The following is a 13721-nucleotide window of genomic DNA, read 5'->3' as shown; positions in this document are numbered from 1 at the left end:
GCTGTAGTGGTTAGGAGTGCGGATTTATAATCTGGTGAGCTGGGTTTGATTCCCCACTCCCCCACATGCAACCAGATGGGTGACCTTGGGCACTGAGAAAGCTGTTAAGATCGAGCAGCAATATCAGGGCTCTCTCAGCCTCAACTATCTCACAGGGTGTCTGTTGCAGGGAGAGGAAAGGGAAGGTGACTGGAAGCCACTTTGAGACTCCTTTGGGTAGAGAAAAGCGGCATAGAAGAACAAACTCTTCTTCTTCTGGAGTCCAGAGTTCTGGTCTACCACGCATTAAAACACTGGCTATTTAGACTTTGAAGGCCTTTAAACTTCAAAGGGCTGCTACACCATGGCCCAGGTGAGAATCAACACCCCCCCCCAAAGTGGCTTCTGCTACATTCGTGGAAGGGGGGCTGCTTTGTAAAAGAGAACAGCATCCAGATGAATTTAAGGTTCACTTTCTTTTTGTTTTTGTTTCCTCTGTCTTGCACTGGTTCTTTTGTATCCCCCTCCCCCTTATATTTAACTTATTTTAAAGGTAAAGGTATCCCCTGTGCAAGCACTGGGTCATGTCTAACCCTTGGGGTGATGCCCTCTAGTGTTTTCATTCAATAGGTTTCAATGGGTTTGCCAGTGCCTTCCCCAGTCATTACCTTTTACCCCCCCAGCAAGCTGGGTCCTCATTTTACTGACCTCGGAAGGATGGAAGGCTGAGTCAACCTTGAGCCGGCTGCTGGGATCGAACTCCCAGCCTCATGGGCAGAGCTTCAGACAGCATGTCTGCTGTTACCACTCTGCGCCACAAGAGGCTCTTATTTTAATATGCCAATAAAGACCTTGTTGTTGTTGTTGGAAGGGGGGCATTGCAGGCTGGGTTTCTTTTCTTTTAATTGCTTGGTAATTATTGAACAGAATAGCTCTTCCACTCAATTCCGGGAAGTATGGATATTATTTTTTAATATCTTTTGAAAACAGCTTTTAAATGACATTAAAAAAAAACCTCATAAGGTGCCTCAAGCAGAACTCTGAAGAGGCTGCATGGAAATGTCCTCAATAAAATACAACACGCCAACACAACTTTCTGATATGCTTTCGATACTGCCGATATTTCAGGGAAACGATAAGCACACCATTCCTGACTTCCCACTAAAGAATTAAAATGATGGTTTTGGAAGTGTGCAACTGCTAAAATTGAAAGTTTAGGTGGAATACAACAGTGTCACAACAATATCTGTTCCACTTAATATTTCTGGTAAGGCCTTGGAGGAGGAGCGCATCTCATGGCTTAACTGTCCCACCCCTGAGTGCCTCCTCCTCCAACCGGCTTGCCTGTCTGTCCAGCGGCCAGCCAATCACCTTCCGTCCCCCACCCCTGACCAACCCCTCCTCCTTCCACTTCCCTCCGAGGCTCGGAGGCTGCAGATTCCTGCCACGTGAGAGCTGCCCCTGACAGTGAGTTCCTTAACAGCTGCCTGCAGCCTTTCCAGGTCCTGGGGGGAGGGGGAGGCCAGCCACAGAGTTCTTCCATGTCACCCCCCTAATCTAGCGCCTGTTGTATTCCTGAATGCAGTGGGCTTGGCCCATAGTGTTTTACAATTAAATTAAAAGTAAATATGGGGACAACGTGGTGTGTGTTATCAAAGCCACGGTCTGAGATAAAGATGAATTCTCAACCGGATGGAAAATTCTTGGGGGGGGGGTCCTCTTTGAGCAGAGAGCAACAGCTGTGAGAGTTGACGGGTCCAGGGATTGATTCCTGGAGTGCTCAATCAAACTCCTCCCAGGGACAATCTTGAACGTTCAGAGCGCAGCGTGCCTTCATCCTCCAAACCTTGCTTTAGGTAGGGCATGGTTACTTACATGCAAATTGAAGAACAGCCTCTCTGCTCAAAATGCTGCCAAACACGTTGGTCGTTAAGCACTGGTATTGCCCGGAATCCTTTGCTTCACTGGGATTGCTGATGATAATGCTTCCTTCTATCAGACTGTAGCGGTAGTCACTTTCAGGGTCCATCTCGGTTCCATTCCGGAGCCATCTTCAGAGGAAAGCAGAGAAAGGTCTTCAATAAGCATTGAAAGGTCAGAGCTAGGTGTAAACTGCACGGAGCTTTTATTCCCATCCCAGGTCGATTCAGTCCCTGCCCTCTACACAGAATGCGATTTCCGTTTGGATTTGCGGCAATTAAAAATTTCCTTCTGCAGCAAGAAGGATTGATTTGGAGTGACCCTATCTTTATTGTGCGATATCTTAGAGTGCTTTTAATCCTGAATATATTATAAAATCACATTGTTTTGAATCTGGGCTCTCCTCCGTGGTAGAGAACCCGTGATTGACTACAGGTGGTCATGTGACAAATTAGCCTTAAAGGAGAAGCCCCTAAGTTCTCTCAACTTCTGTTGGTCTTGGATTTTTTTTTCTGCCTTCTTCGTCCCCCCCCCCTTCAAGAAAATAAAGGATTTTTCCTCCCTCCTCTGACTTCTTGGCTCCTCTCCCCCCCTTCAAGAAAAGAAAGAAAGAGGCTTGGCTCCCCCCCCCCTTCTGAACTACCCTAACCACGTGCAGAAGACTTTCCTGTTTCAATGGGGAGGGGAGGAAGAGGAAGACCCGAGTTCAAAGCGATTTGAATTCAACAGGATTGACAATGGAATAAACAAAGTAAGTGCAGACTTTGCCCTAGATTTCTTGATTAGTACCATCATTGTCTCAAGGTAATAAAATGGGTTAAAGAAAATGTTTAACTAGAATCCTGGCACCCCTCTTGTAGATAAGACCACTGTTGTAAAAGAAACCAGGTTTTTTGGCGAAAAGGTAAGAGTCATAAATATTGACGCTTGTGCAGTAGCTAGGCTTATTAGCAAAGTAGAATCACCATCCCTGGGTGGACAGAGCTCATTTTAATGCACATACATGCGTGGAAATTGTATGTTTGGGGCGTATAGGGAAAAGAGTGTGAGCCCAGCCCAGGACTGCCCTGGGAGGGACAGTTTAGAGGGAATTTTCCTGGTTGAACTGTATAAAAGATTGCTTTGGACCAGCAAGTTTTGAATAAAGTCTTGGCTTTCACTAAAGAAGGCTAAGCTTTGCTCCTCTTTGTGCAAACATAAGCTTACTTTCTTACTGAAGTCTGTTTGTGATATTTATTTGGCCTAACAGCATGCCCTCCAAGGAAAGTTCAGCGGTGGAAACAGAACATCCACCTACCTTGGTGCATCCCCCAGCTTTTTTTGTAGACACCAAGGACACATATGAAAGCATTACATACAAGTTACACACTAGTTTAACTGTAATGGCCCCCTTCACAAGGACTGTGTATGTATATAGGTGTACAGTCAACCCACGTTGCTTCTGCATGCCTGTTGTGAGATTTAATGTGTTATGGTGCTAGATTAGAAGAAGAGAAGAAGAAGAGTTGGTTCTTATATGCCGCTTTTTCCTAACCGAAGGAGGCTCAAAGCGGCTTACAGTCACCTTCCCATTCCTCTCCGCACAACAGGCACCCTGTGAGGTGGGTGAGGCTGAGAGAGCCCTGATATCACTGCTCAGTCAGAACAGTTTTATCAGAGCTGTGACAAGCCCAAGCTCACCCAGCTGGCTGCATTTGGGGGAGCGCAGAATCGAACCTGGCATGCCAGATTAGAAGTCCGCACTCCTAACTAGGAACTAGGCTACCCTGGTTGAGGAAGCCTGATCCAGCTGCACCCTATCCAACATCAGTGACCAATTTCCTCTCTGTTTGGGAAAAAGACAAACAGAAAGAACTATCTCTGTGCTCAATTTTCTTTTTTGTTTCAAGTCCTGCTCCCCTGTCCCTTTTGCCTCTACTGCTGTAGTCTGTTTTGGGCTTCAATCGGGGGAGGGGAATTACCTTCGCTTCCAAACAACAGGCCCAAACAGCGTGTTGTTTTCAAATCCCCTTTCAATTCCGCTCACATCAAATTCTGGTTTCTCGCTCAAGCTATCAGCAAGAAACTTGGCGCTCAGGGGAACAGGGCCAATTCCTTTCTGCCTAATGTGTGTTTAACCCTCAGCTGGCGAAAACAACACATCTCTTGCTCCCTTCTTTCAGTGAAATAAACCCACCTGAGACGTGGATAAATACAAACTCCTGGCTGCCCAGATCCTCCGAATATGGCATATAAACAACAAACCTGAGAAAAAGGAAGCTACCCTGACGAGCACGTTCTTTACCTGTAAGTCGGAGATGGGTTTCCTCGAGCTCGACAGCTGAAGGAAATTTTCTTCTCATCTGAATCGGTTGGGAAGATCACATCGTCAGGCTCCTGTATAAACACTGGCCCATACTCCACGCTCTCTGTGAAAACAGAAAGACCCATTTCCTCCAGGTCACTGCATGGGGACACATGTGCACTGCAGTTCTGGAGGCCTCACTTCAAGAAGGACGTGGATAAAATTGAAAGGGTACAGAGGAGAGCGACGAGGATGATCTGGGGCCAAGGGACCAAGCCCTATGAAGATAGGTTGAGGGACTTGGGAAAGTTCAGCCTGGAGAAAAGGAGGTTGAGAGGGGTCATGATAGCCCTCTTTAAGTATTTGAAAGGTTGTCACTTGGAGGAGGGCAGGATGCTGTTTCTGCTGGCTGCAGAGGAGAGGATGCACAGTAATGGGTTTAAACTTCAAGTACAACAATATAGGCTAGATATCAGGAAAAAAAATTTCACAGTCAGAGTAGTTCAGCAGTAGAATAGGCTGCCTAAGGAGGTGGTGAGCTCCCACTCACTGGCAGTCTTCAAGCAAAGGTTGGATACACACTTTTCTTGGATGCTTTAGGATGCTTTGGGCTGATCCTGCATTGAGCAGGGGGTTGGACCAGATGGCCTGTATGGCCCCTTCCAACTCTATGATTCTATGATTCTATGATTCTATGATTCTATGATTCTATCTCATCCAGATAGAATTCTGCATCATGCATCATACTAGTCTTTCTCATAGTCATGATAAGAGAAAATGCGTACTCACATCTTCCTTAGACTCTTACACTTCCCTTATACTCCCCACCAAAGAATATTAAGAACAGGTGATCTAAATCTGCTCCGGGTCCCCAGCCCCAGGGAGATACAACTGGCCCCAACCAGGTCCAGAGCTTTCTCAGTCATGACCCCGGCATGGTGGAACACTCTAACTGAGGAAATCAGGGCCCTCCAGGATCTCACACAATTCCAGAGGGCCTGCAATATGGTGCTGTCCTGCCATGCCTATGGTTGAGTCCAGGTAATAACACCAAGAAATACTGGCCTCCCCACATGAAACATCCACCAGTGGAGACTCCTCCAAATTCTGAGAGACCCCATAGCAGACTTTCTCAACCAGGCCTTTGTGAAACCCTGAGGTTTCTTGATGGCCCTGGAATAATATCTGGAATGGGTGGGAGTTCATTTATTTTGTATGTTTTTTTTCTTAATTGTTAAACATTTATTGGGTAATATGACCATATATGCATCACCCTGCCAACAAAAGTGTGTCTAGTCAAGGCTATGGTATTCCCAGTTGCAATGTATGGCTGTGAAAGTTGGACCATAAGGAAGGCCGAGCGTCAAAGAATTGAGGCTTTTGAACTCTGGTGCTGGAGAAGACTCTTGCGAGTTCTTTGGACTGCAAGGTGAACAAACCGGTCAGTCCTAGAGGAGATCAGCCCTGACTGCTCCTTAGAAGGCCAGATCCTGAAGATGAAACTCAAATACTTTGACCACCTCATGAGAAGGAAGGACTCCCTGGAGAAGAGCCTAATGCTGGGAGCGATGGAGGGCAAAAGAAGAAGGGGACGACAGAGAATGAGGTGGCTGGATGGAGTCACTGAAGCAGTCGGTGAGAGCTTAAATGGACTCCAGGGAATGGTAGAGGACAGGAAGTCTGTTGACTTCCTCCCCCCCCCCCCCAAAAAAAAAAAGGTGAATGTTGGGCCTGGAGGGTCAGTCTGGAAGATCAGAATGCAGAAGAGCCCAATGTGTGGTTCAGCTCTTTTCCAGGCAGATAGTTCACACATTCCATTAACAGTCATCAAGAGTCACAAAGAGAGGCATCAGGAAATGGACATGCATGGTAGGGGCATGAAATTGGCAACAGCAAAAGTTCCTGATTTGCCTTCTCCTACTTGATCCTGCTCAAGTCCTTGACCTTAGTTTTCAGCTAGGGTTGCAAATCTGCAATGATAGACAGATGACAGAGACCAAGAGATGGGTAGATGGGTAGACGGGCAGATGGACAGACAGACAGAGAGATCTCAGAAATTAAGCAGGGCTGCCCTGGCTAGTATTCGGATGGGAGACCACCAAGGAATATCAGAGTCCGGATGTGGAGGCAGGCAATGGCAGACCACCTCTCAACATCTCTTGCCTTGAAAGTTCTACTGTATCAGCTCTGACTTGACAGCACTTCCTCCCACCACCACCACCACCACCACTTCACATACATTTATGCATCTTCCTCCCCTGGAACATCTCCGGTGCTTTTAACAGCAGGGTGAGCAGAAACACTGTGAGTGAAGCTTTTCCCATTGCTCTACACTGGGAAAAGTTCCCCTTAACCATTCTGCTTGTCACCCACCTGCCATGGGCGCAGGGGGCGGGCAGGGGAGGACAGGCAAGTGTAATTTTACAGGAACATGCAGCAGTTCTTTATACTTTGCGTAATCACCGCTCCATGTAAACAGTGGCACGATTTGCTTCCTATCGTTCGGATTCTAATTCCCGTGACGTGAATGCTCTTCAACAAGCCGACAATTTTATCTGCCAATTTGGAAGATTTCCACATGCCCCCCAAAATACCCCAGTGCATACGAGCTTGCAAGACTGGGCTCCTTGGCTTCTCAGCAGACATAATGATTCAGATCAATCCTTGTCAATTTGGGTCCTCACAGGAGCATGGAGGGGTTCCCAGCAAATTACAGCTATGAATATCAGCAATCTATCTACGGGAGAATCGTAGCGAGACATCTGCAGATATTTATTCTTCATTACATTCCAAGGAGCATCTTTGAAAGATCTAAGAGGTTTAGACCATGTTATTAAAAACAGCAAGTTTCTAAAAATCCATCTGGGGATAGTTAAGCTTGCTTGGAGGAAAGGCAGCGGTGACATCGCGTTGCCATATCGCCTGCGTTGTTCGTATACAACAAACGGCAGTTTCAACATGACCAGTTGTGTGGTCAGCTTGGAGGCCTGGCTATAGCTAATTTCACACATGTTGGATAATGCTACCCTGAATTTGGGCTTGTCCCTGATTTACAGACCCTAGGGATAAATTCTAACCTCTATAAATTCTAACGCCACCAGCTTGTTGTGGTGGTTAGGGGAGATGACTTCTAATCTGGCAGGCTGAGTTTAATTCCCCACTCGTCCCCCACATGCAGCCAGCTAGGTGACCTTGGGCTCCCCACGGCACTGATAAGGCCGTTCTGACTGAGCAGTAATATCAGGGCTCTCTCAGCCTCACCCACCTCACAGGGTGTCTGTTGTGGGGAGAGGAAAGGGAAGGCGACTGTAAGCCATTTTGAGACTCCTTCGGGTAGAGAAATGCGGCATATATGATCCAACTTGTCTTCTTCATAACTTCTTTTTGTGATTCAGACCAATTAATTTACCTACTATCAGACATATAGCTGCCTGTTTCTTATAGAGTGTCACTCTTTGCCCTAGCTGCAAGAAAGATAAGTGCAAACACATCTTCAAAAAGTGACCACTGGATTTGGTTCCAACTTTCAAGTCTGTTTTTATTAAATTTGGTAGCCATTCTAGAATGTACTGGAGATACCTGTTTTGTGTCCTAGAACATTCTAAAATGTCTTGGATATACTTATTTTTAGCATTGCGGTACTTTGGTTTATCTCCTCCTGTTTTCTTGGTCTTTCCTAGCCTATGGCTACGTACAATAGACCTGACTTGATTTGACCACCATATCGCCTGTGCTGTCCAAATGCAACAAGCAGAGGCTTCAACATGAGCAGTTGTGTGGGCAGCTCAGAGACCTGGCTATGGCTAATATCACACATGTTGGAGAATGCACTTTCAATGTGCTTTAGCAGTCCTTTACAAAACAGGAAAATCTACTCACTAGGGGGCATTGAAAGTGCATTCACCAATGTGTGTGAAATTAGCTCCAATGTGTATCTAACAAAGCCCCAATGTAGATCTGGTAAAGGGAGCTTTTACTCTCTGCGGATTATGCTTGGTTTGTAAGTTGCTCCTGGACTTGAAACTACCTGTTGTACTGCAGACCAACACGGCTAATACTGTTTACAGTTCTCTCCCAGATCACATGAACACATAAAGCTGCTTTATACTGAATCAGAACCTTAAAATCATAGAATCATAGAGTTGGAAGGGGCCAGCTAGGCCATCCAGTCTAACCCCCTGCTCAATGCAGGCTCAGTGTAAAGCATCCACAGTAAGTATCTGTTCTAGTGTTGATGAACAAGATTTTTGGTCCCTCAAGGTCAGCACTGTCTACTCAAATCGGGAGCAAGGGTCAGTCAGAATCTCAGAGAGCACTGCTTCCCATCACCTATGACCATGTCCTTCCAACTGGAGATGCTGAGGACTGAACCTGAGACCTGAATGCCAAGCAGATGCTGTACCACTGATCCTCCCTGAGGTCCTATCAAGTGACTGTACTCCAGGAGCTCCCAGGTGAACGACTGTCAGCCAGGTGAAAGGACCAATTCAGATTGTGAGTGTGGAGAGAAACTGGTACATATGTACTATCAATATCTACCGTGGGGCAACTGGCTTCCCCAGGCCATTTCAGCACAGAAAAATGGTCATCATTGAGAGGTGATCATAGAAGACTGGTACAGAAGACGTTACTTGGGAGAACTTGTATGTCCTGATCCAAATCAGGCCTTCATGTTCCTGAGAACCTAAGTTCCAATAGGAAATTACCAGCATAAGTCTGCATGGCAGGTCCTGAAGCAGACATGGTGGGCATGGAAAGTACCATCAAGTCATGGCAGACTTATGTCAACCCTATAGGGCAGGGGTAGTCAGACTGCGGCCCTCCAGATGTCCATGGACTACAATTCCCAGAAGCCCCTGCCAGCATTCGCTGGCAGGGGCTCCTGGGAATTGTAGTCCATGGACATCTGGAGGGCCGCAGTTTGACTACCCCTGCTATAGGGGCTTCAAGGCAAGAGGTATTCAGATATGGCTTGCCATGGCCTGCCTCTGCATAGCAAACTAGGACTTCCTTTGTTCTCTCCCACTGAAATGCTAACAAGGACCAACCATGCTTAGCTTTCAAGATTGGTAGGCTCCAGCTGACCTGGGGATGCCCTGAATAATGCTGAACGTATGTACTTTTCATTGGAGAAATTGAGCCAGAGGAAAAAGAAAACAATGAGAACCTCTTGCAAGTTTAGCTTGCAGAAAAGGGAGAAGTGAAACTGAAATTAAACAGCATTTCTCCCGTTTTTTCTAATGTTGCAAAGAACTCTGGGAAGTCTCCGTTCTGTTGGGGTAAGGGAAATTTATTGAAACTATTTTTCAGCATGTCTGGCAAAAATGGAAGTCCCAGAATTCTTGGAGGGGAGTGAGGGAGCCTTAGTCGAGGTCACAGAAACCCACTGTAGATTGGTAGGATATATATAGAACTAGGGGATGCCAACTTCCGGGTGGGGCCTGGAGATCTCCTGGAATTACAGCCGATCGAATGATGAAATAAAGCAACTTTTTTTCTCCAGGTCCAAACGGCACTCCTGAGACATTTAGAAGCATCCACGACTCCTCTCATTCGCTCATGTATCTCAACAAGAACCCAAAGTGAGAAGAGACTTTTAAGAGGCACGAAAGAGTCAAGACAAAGATGTCAATGCGTAATAAATCAAAGTCTTCACAAAGACACATCCGGCGAGGAATAAAGGCAGACAGGCAGATGCCATGGTTCGCTTTTGTAATTTCCCACAGGCCCTTGTTTTGTTGTTTTACTCTTCGTGGGGACATTTATTAAAACAGATCACTCTTCTAGGCCTACCCACGACTGTCTCAATTAATGGGAAGCTTGTTTGGTGCAGTTAGAATCTCAAGGACTGCCCATTTGTAAGGGGAGGGGAAATGCAAATTGTTCCAGCCCTCGCCGCTGAATCTCTTTCCGTGTTGATTGAATGCACAAAAATTTGGCTGGTCAACTCTGGCTTTGCGAAATTAGGGAGCAGTAGGTGGGGAAAAGAAGAAGAGCTGATTTCTTTTTAATACCCCGTTTTTTGCTAACTGAAGGAGTCCCAAAGCAGCTGACAAACACCTTTCCCCTCCTCTCCCCACAGCATATGCACTGTGAGGTAGGTGGAGCTGAGAGAGTTCTGAGAGAACTGCCCGGTGAGATCAGCCCTAAGAGAACTGTGACTGGCCCAAAGTCACGTAGTTGGTTGCATGTGGAGGAGAGGGAAATCAAACCCGGCTCACCAGATTAGAAGCCACTTCTCTTGACCATGACACCACGCTGGCTTAGGCTAGCTGGCCCTTCCATGTCAGGGCCCTTCCATGTCAGGGCTACATTTGCAAAGTTTAGTCTCTTCCCAGGTCTGTATTTACCGTATATACTTGCATATAAGCTGACCCGCATATAAGCCAAGGTACCTATTTACACCACAAAATGCTGGAAAAACTTATTGACTTATTGACTGTTTTGAGCAGGATTTTTTTTCCTTTTCTTCTCACCCTCCTCCTCCCTCCTCTTTCCTTCTGATTCCTCTTGCCTTTTTATAGCTAATCCTTTGCTCCTTCTGTTCCCTCCACTTTTCAGGGGTGTTTCGTCCTCCTGCTCTCTGTTCTCCCTCTGAGACAGAGGTTTCAGAGCTTCCTGTAGCAGCAGCAACATGTGCTAGCCTCGTTAAGGCAGGGAAGGGGGGGAGGCGGAGACTCCCTCCTGGGCTTGCTGCTGTGTCTCTACTTCTACCAGTCTCTGCTTCTTCAGGTAACTTTACTTGTCCCCCACCCCCACCCCCCTATCTTGTCTGGCAGCTGTTTTTTTAATACCTGCATATAAGCCGAGGGGGACATTTTCAGCTTTAAAAAAGGGCTGAAAACCTCGGCTTATATGCAAGTATATACGTTAGATAAGAAACCGCTTTTCTTTCGCCTTTGCCCGAACTCAGGCAAACCAGGGATTCTCTGTTGTTCGACATGTCATTTTCACTTTGCTCTCCCTTCTTTGCATGTTTGCTTTCCATTTACAGTTGTGCTGTTCGCACTTGAGGTGATGGCTCTTCAGGGTCGTTCAATTAACCTTCATTACCGCGGAAGGAGACAGTCTGATCTCTTAATCAGTTATGAAACGCTCAAGATGGCAAGCACGGACAAAAGCGTCGCAGAGACCGTCCCGCCGCCTTCAAACTCTTGTGCCGCAAAAATAATAACATTAAATTGCCCTTTTGATCTAAATTAGAGCCAGTTTGGGGTAGTGGTTAAGAGTGCGGACTTCTGATCTGGCATGCCGGGTTCGATTCTGCATTCCTCCACGTGCAGCCAGCTGGGTGACCTTGGGCTCACCACGGCATTGATAAAACTGTTCTGACCGAGTAGTGATATCAGGGCTCCCTCAGCCTCACCTCCCTCACAGGGTGTCTGTTGTGGGGAGAGGAAAGGGAAGGCAAATGCAAGCCGCTTTGAGCCTTCTTTGGGTAGAGAAAAGCGGCATATAAGAACCAACTCTTCTTCTTCTTCAATAATCTCAGGGCTCTCTCAGCCTCACCTCCCTCACAGGGTGTCTGTTGTGGGGAGAGGAAAGGGAACGCAAATGTAAGCCGCTTTGAGCCTTCTTTGGGTAGAGAAAAGCGGCATATAAGAACCAACTCTTCTTCTTCTTCAATAATCTCAGGGCTCTCTCAGCCTCACCTCCCTCACAGGGTGTCTGTTGTGGGGAGAGGAAAGGGAAGGCAAATGTAAGCCGCTTTGAGCCTTCTTTGGGTAGAGAAAAGCGGCATATAAGAACCAACTCTTCTTCTTCTTCAATAATCTCAGGGCTCTCTCAGCCTCACCTCCCTCACAGGGTGTCTGTTGTGGGGAGAGGAAAGGGAAGGCAAATGTAAGCCGCTTTGAGCCTTCTTTGGGTAGAGAAAAGCGGCATATAAGAACCAACTCTTCTCCTTCTCCTTCTCCTTCTTCTCCTTCTAAATATCTAGAAATATTAGCAATGGCACTATTCCCCCCCCCCCCCCAAGTAGTGAATATGAGCAGTTGTGCATTTTTGATTCAAGGGCAGAGTATGAAGAGATCACATTGATTTTGTTAGGCCCCAAACAAAATAAAACAAAAACCGGAAGGAAAAAAAAAGAAAAAAAAGAAAAACCTACCAATTGTTTGGTAATATTATAGTTGCAGATTCTGAGTAAGCTCAAGAACCCTGACAACCATTCCCTCCTGAAGACCTTCACTGGTATTGGGTGGGTGCTACTGTCAGATTTGAGACAATGGGGATGAAGGGACACATTCATAATACGGGAGAAAGAGCCAAACATCTCCCATAGGGTAGTAATGTCCCTCTATATCTCTACCAGAATAAGATTAGCAAGAATATCTGAACGACGGTAAAGTATCGGTTTCTTGTCTGAAGCTGAAGTTCTGTGTCTTTGCAGAACGCACGGATTTAATAGCTACTATGTTGAATAGAATGGGAATGCTTTATCCTGTCGGTCTATAGCAGGCTTTCTCAACCAGGGTTTCATGAAACCTTGGGGGTTTCTTGACAGCCCTGGAAGGGTTCCCAAATGGGTGGGATATATTTTTCAGATTTGTTAAAACATTTATTGAGTGATATGACCATACATGGGGATGTCGATCTGCCCTCCCCTCCAAAAATGGCCAATGATGGGCCTGGAGGGGGTGGGCATGGCCTTGGGTGGGTGTGTTCGCAGCTATGCTTCCCAACCTTATTCTGCACTTGCTGGGTTTCTTGAAGCCTGAAGAAGGTTTCAGGGGTTTCTCAATGGAAAGGCTGGTCTATAGAATGTAGCAAGTACTATCCTTTGGGTACAGCGGCCAGGCTTGGCCTGGCAATAGTCTGGAGACCGGAAGAAATGGGGTGGAGAGGCAGCCATCAGCAATGGCATTCCAGAAAAACCTGGAAGTGACATCACACCTCTCCAGGAATCAACAGAAACTCCATGGTAAAACTACAGTGGGTTTTGATGATTTCTAGAGGAGTGTGTTATCGGTTCTGGGTTTTCCAAGAAGTAATGTCACACTGTTGCTGAGGGCCATAAAAAACCTCCCTAAAACTCCAGCTAGTCACTGATGTGCTGGTGGGTAATGACTGATTGAAGGTGAGAGGCCTCCTACCCCCAAAGGGCACGTGGCAATCCTACTCTTGAGCCAAGACATGCTGAGTCCACAAATTATGCACGTTTGTCCAAATGATTTACAAGAATGGAAATTCAGTGGAACAAAATTGTGTATGGTTTTTAAAAGTTTTTTTTAAAAGAGGACTGTCATAATCGGAGGCTCCACACCATCACTCCCTTAGTCTGGATACGAATTCAGTTCAGCACGTAGCTCCTGAAATTTCCCACTGAAACAAATCAAAATGCAACTGGAAGCCAAGCACAAAAACTGAACATGGATAATACCAAACAATGGTGAAAACTGCCTCCAACTTCTTAGGCTCCTATTGCAGATTTGATTTTAGAGGTTCTCTTAATATTGCTCTTGTGCCCCTCCCCGCACTTTGTGAAATTGCCTGCCTGATGAGGTAAGAAAGAACCCTGCACTTCTACAATTTCACA

The 13721-nt window shown here is 46.3% G+C and overlaps 1 protein-coding gene across 3 annotated transcripts in view; it reads right to left on the bottom strand.

Moving 5' to 3' along the window:
• CNTN5 (contactin 5) overlaps positions 1 to 13721 on the bottom strand; it is a 744496-nt gene that overhangs the window by 270114 nt on the left and 460661 nt on the right. For all 3 annotated transcript variants that reach the window (XM_077341497.1, XM_077341498.1, XM_077341499.1), the window contains exons 5-6: positions 4184 to 4307; positions 1855 to 2030 (exon numbers count right to left, since the gene is read on the bottom strand). In XM_077341497.1, coding sequence (XP_077197612.1) covers positions 1855 to 2030; positions 4184 to 4307 — 300 coding nt within the window. The remainder of the gene's footprint in view (positions 1 to 1854; positions 2031 to 4183; positions 4308 to 13721) is intronic.

This window comes from Paroedura picta, chromosome 6 (assembly GCF_049243985.1).
Source record: "Paroedura picta isolate Pp20150507F chromosome 6, Ppicta_v3.0, whole genome shotgun sequence".
In the NCBI taxonomy this organism is placed as follows: domain Eukaryota; kingdom Metazoa; phylum Chordata; class Lepidosauria; order Squamata; family Gekkonidae; genus Paroedura; species Paroedura picta.
The sequence above is the reverse complement of the archived record's forward strand: the minus strand, read 5'-3'. Positions and strand labels throughout refer to the sequence as shown.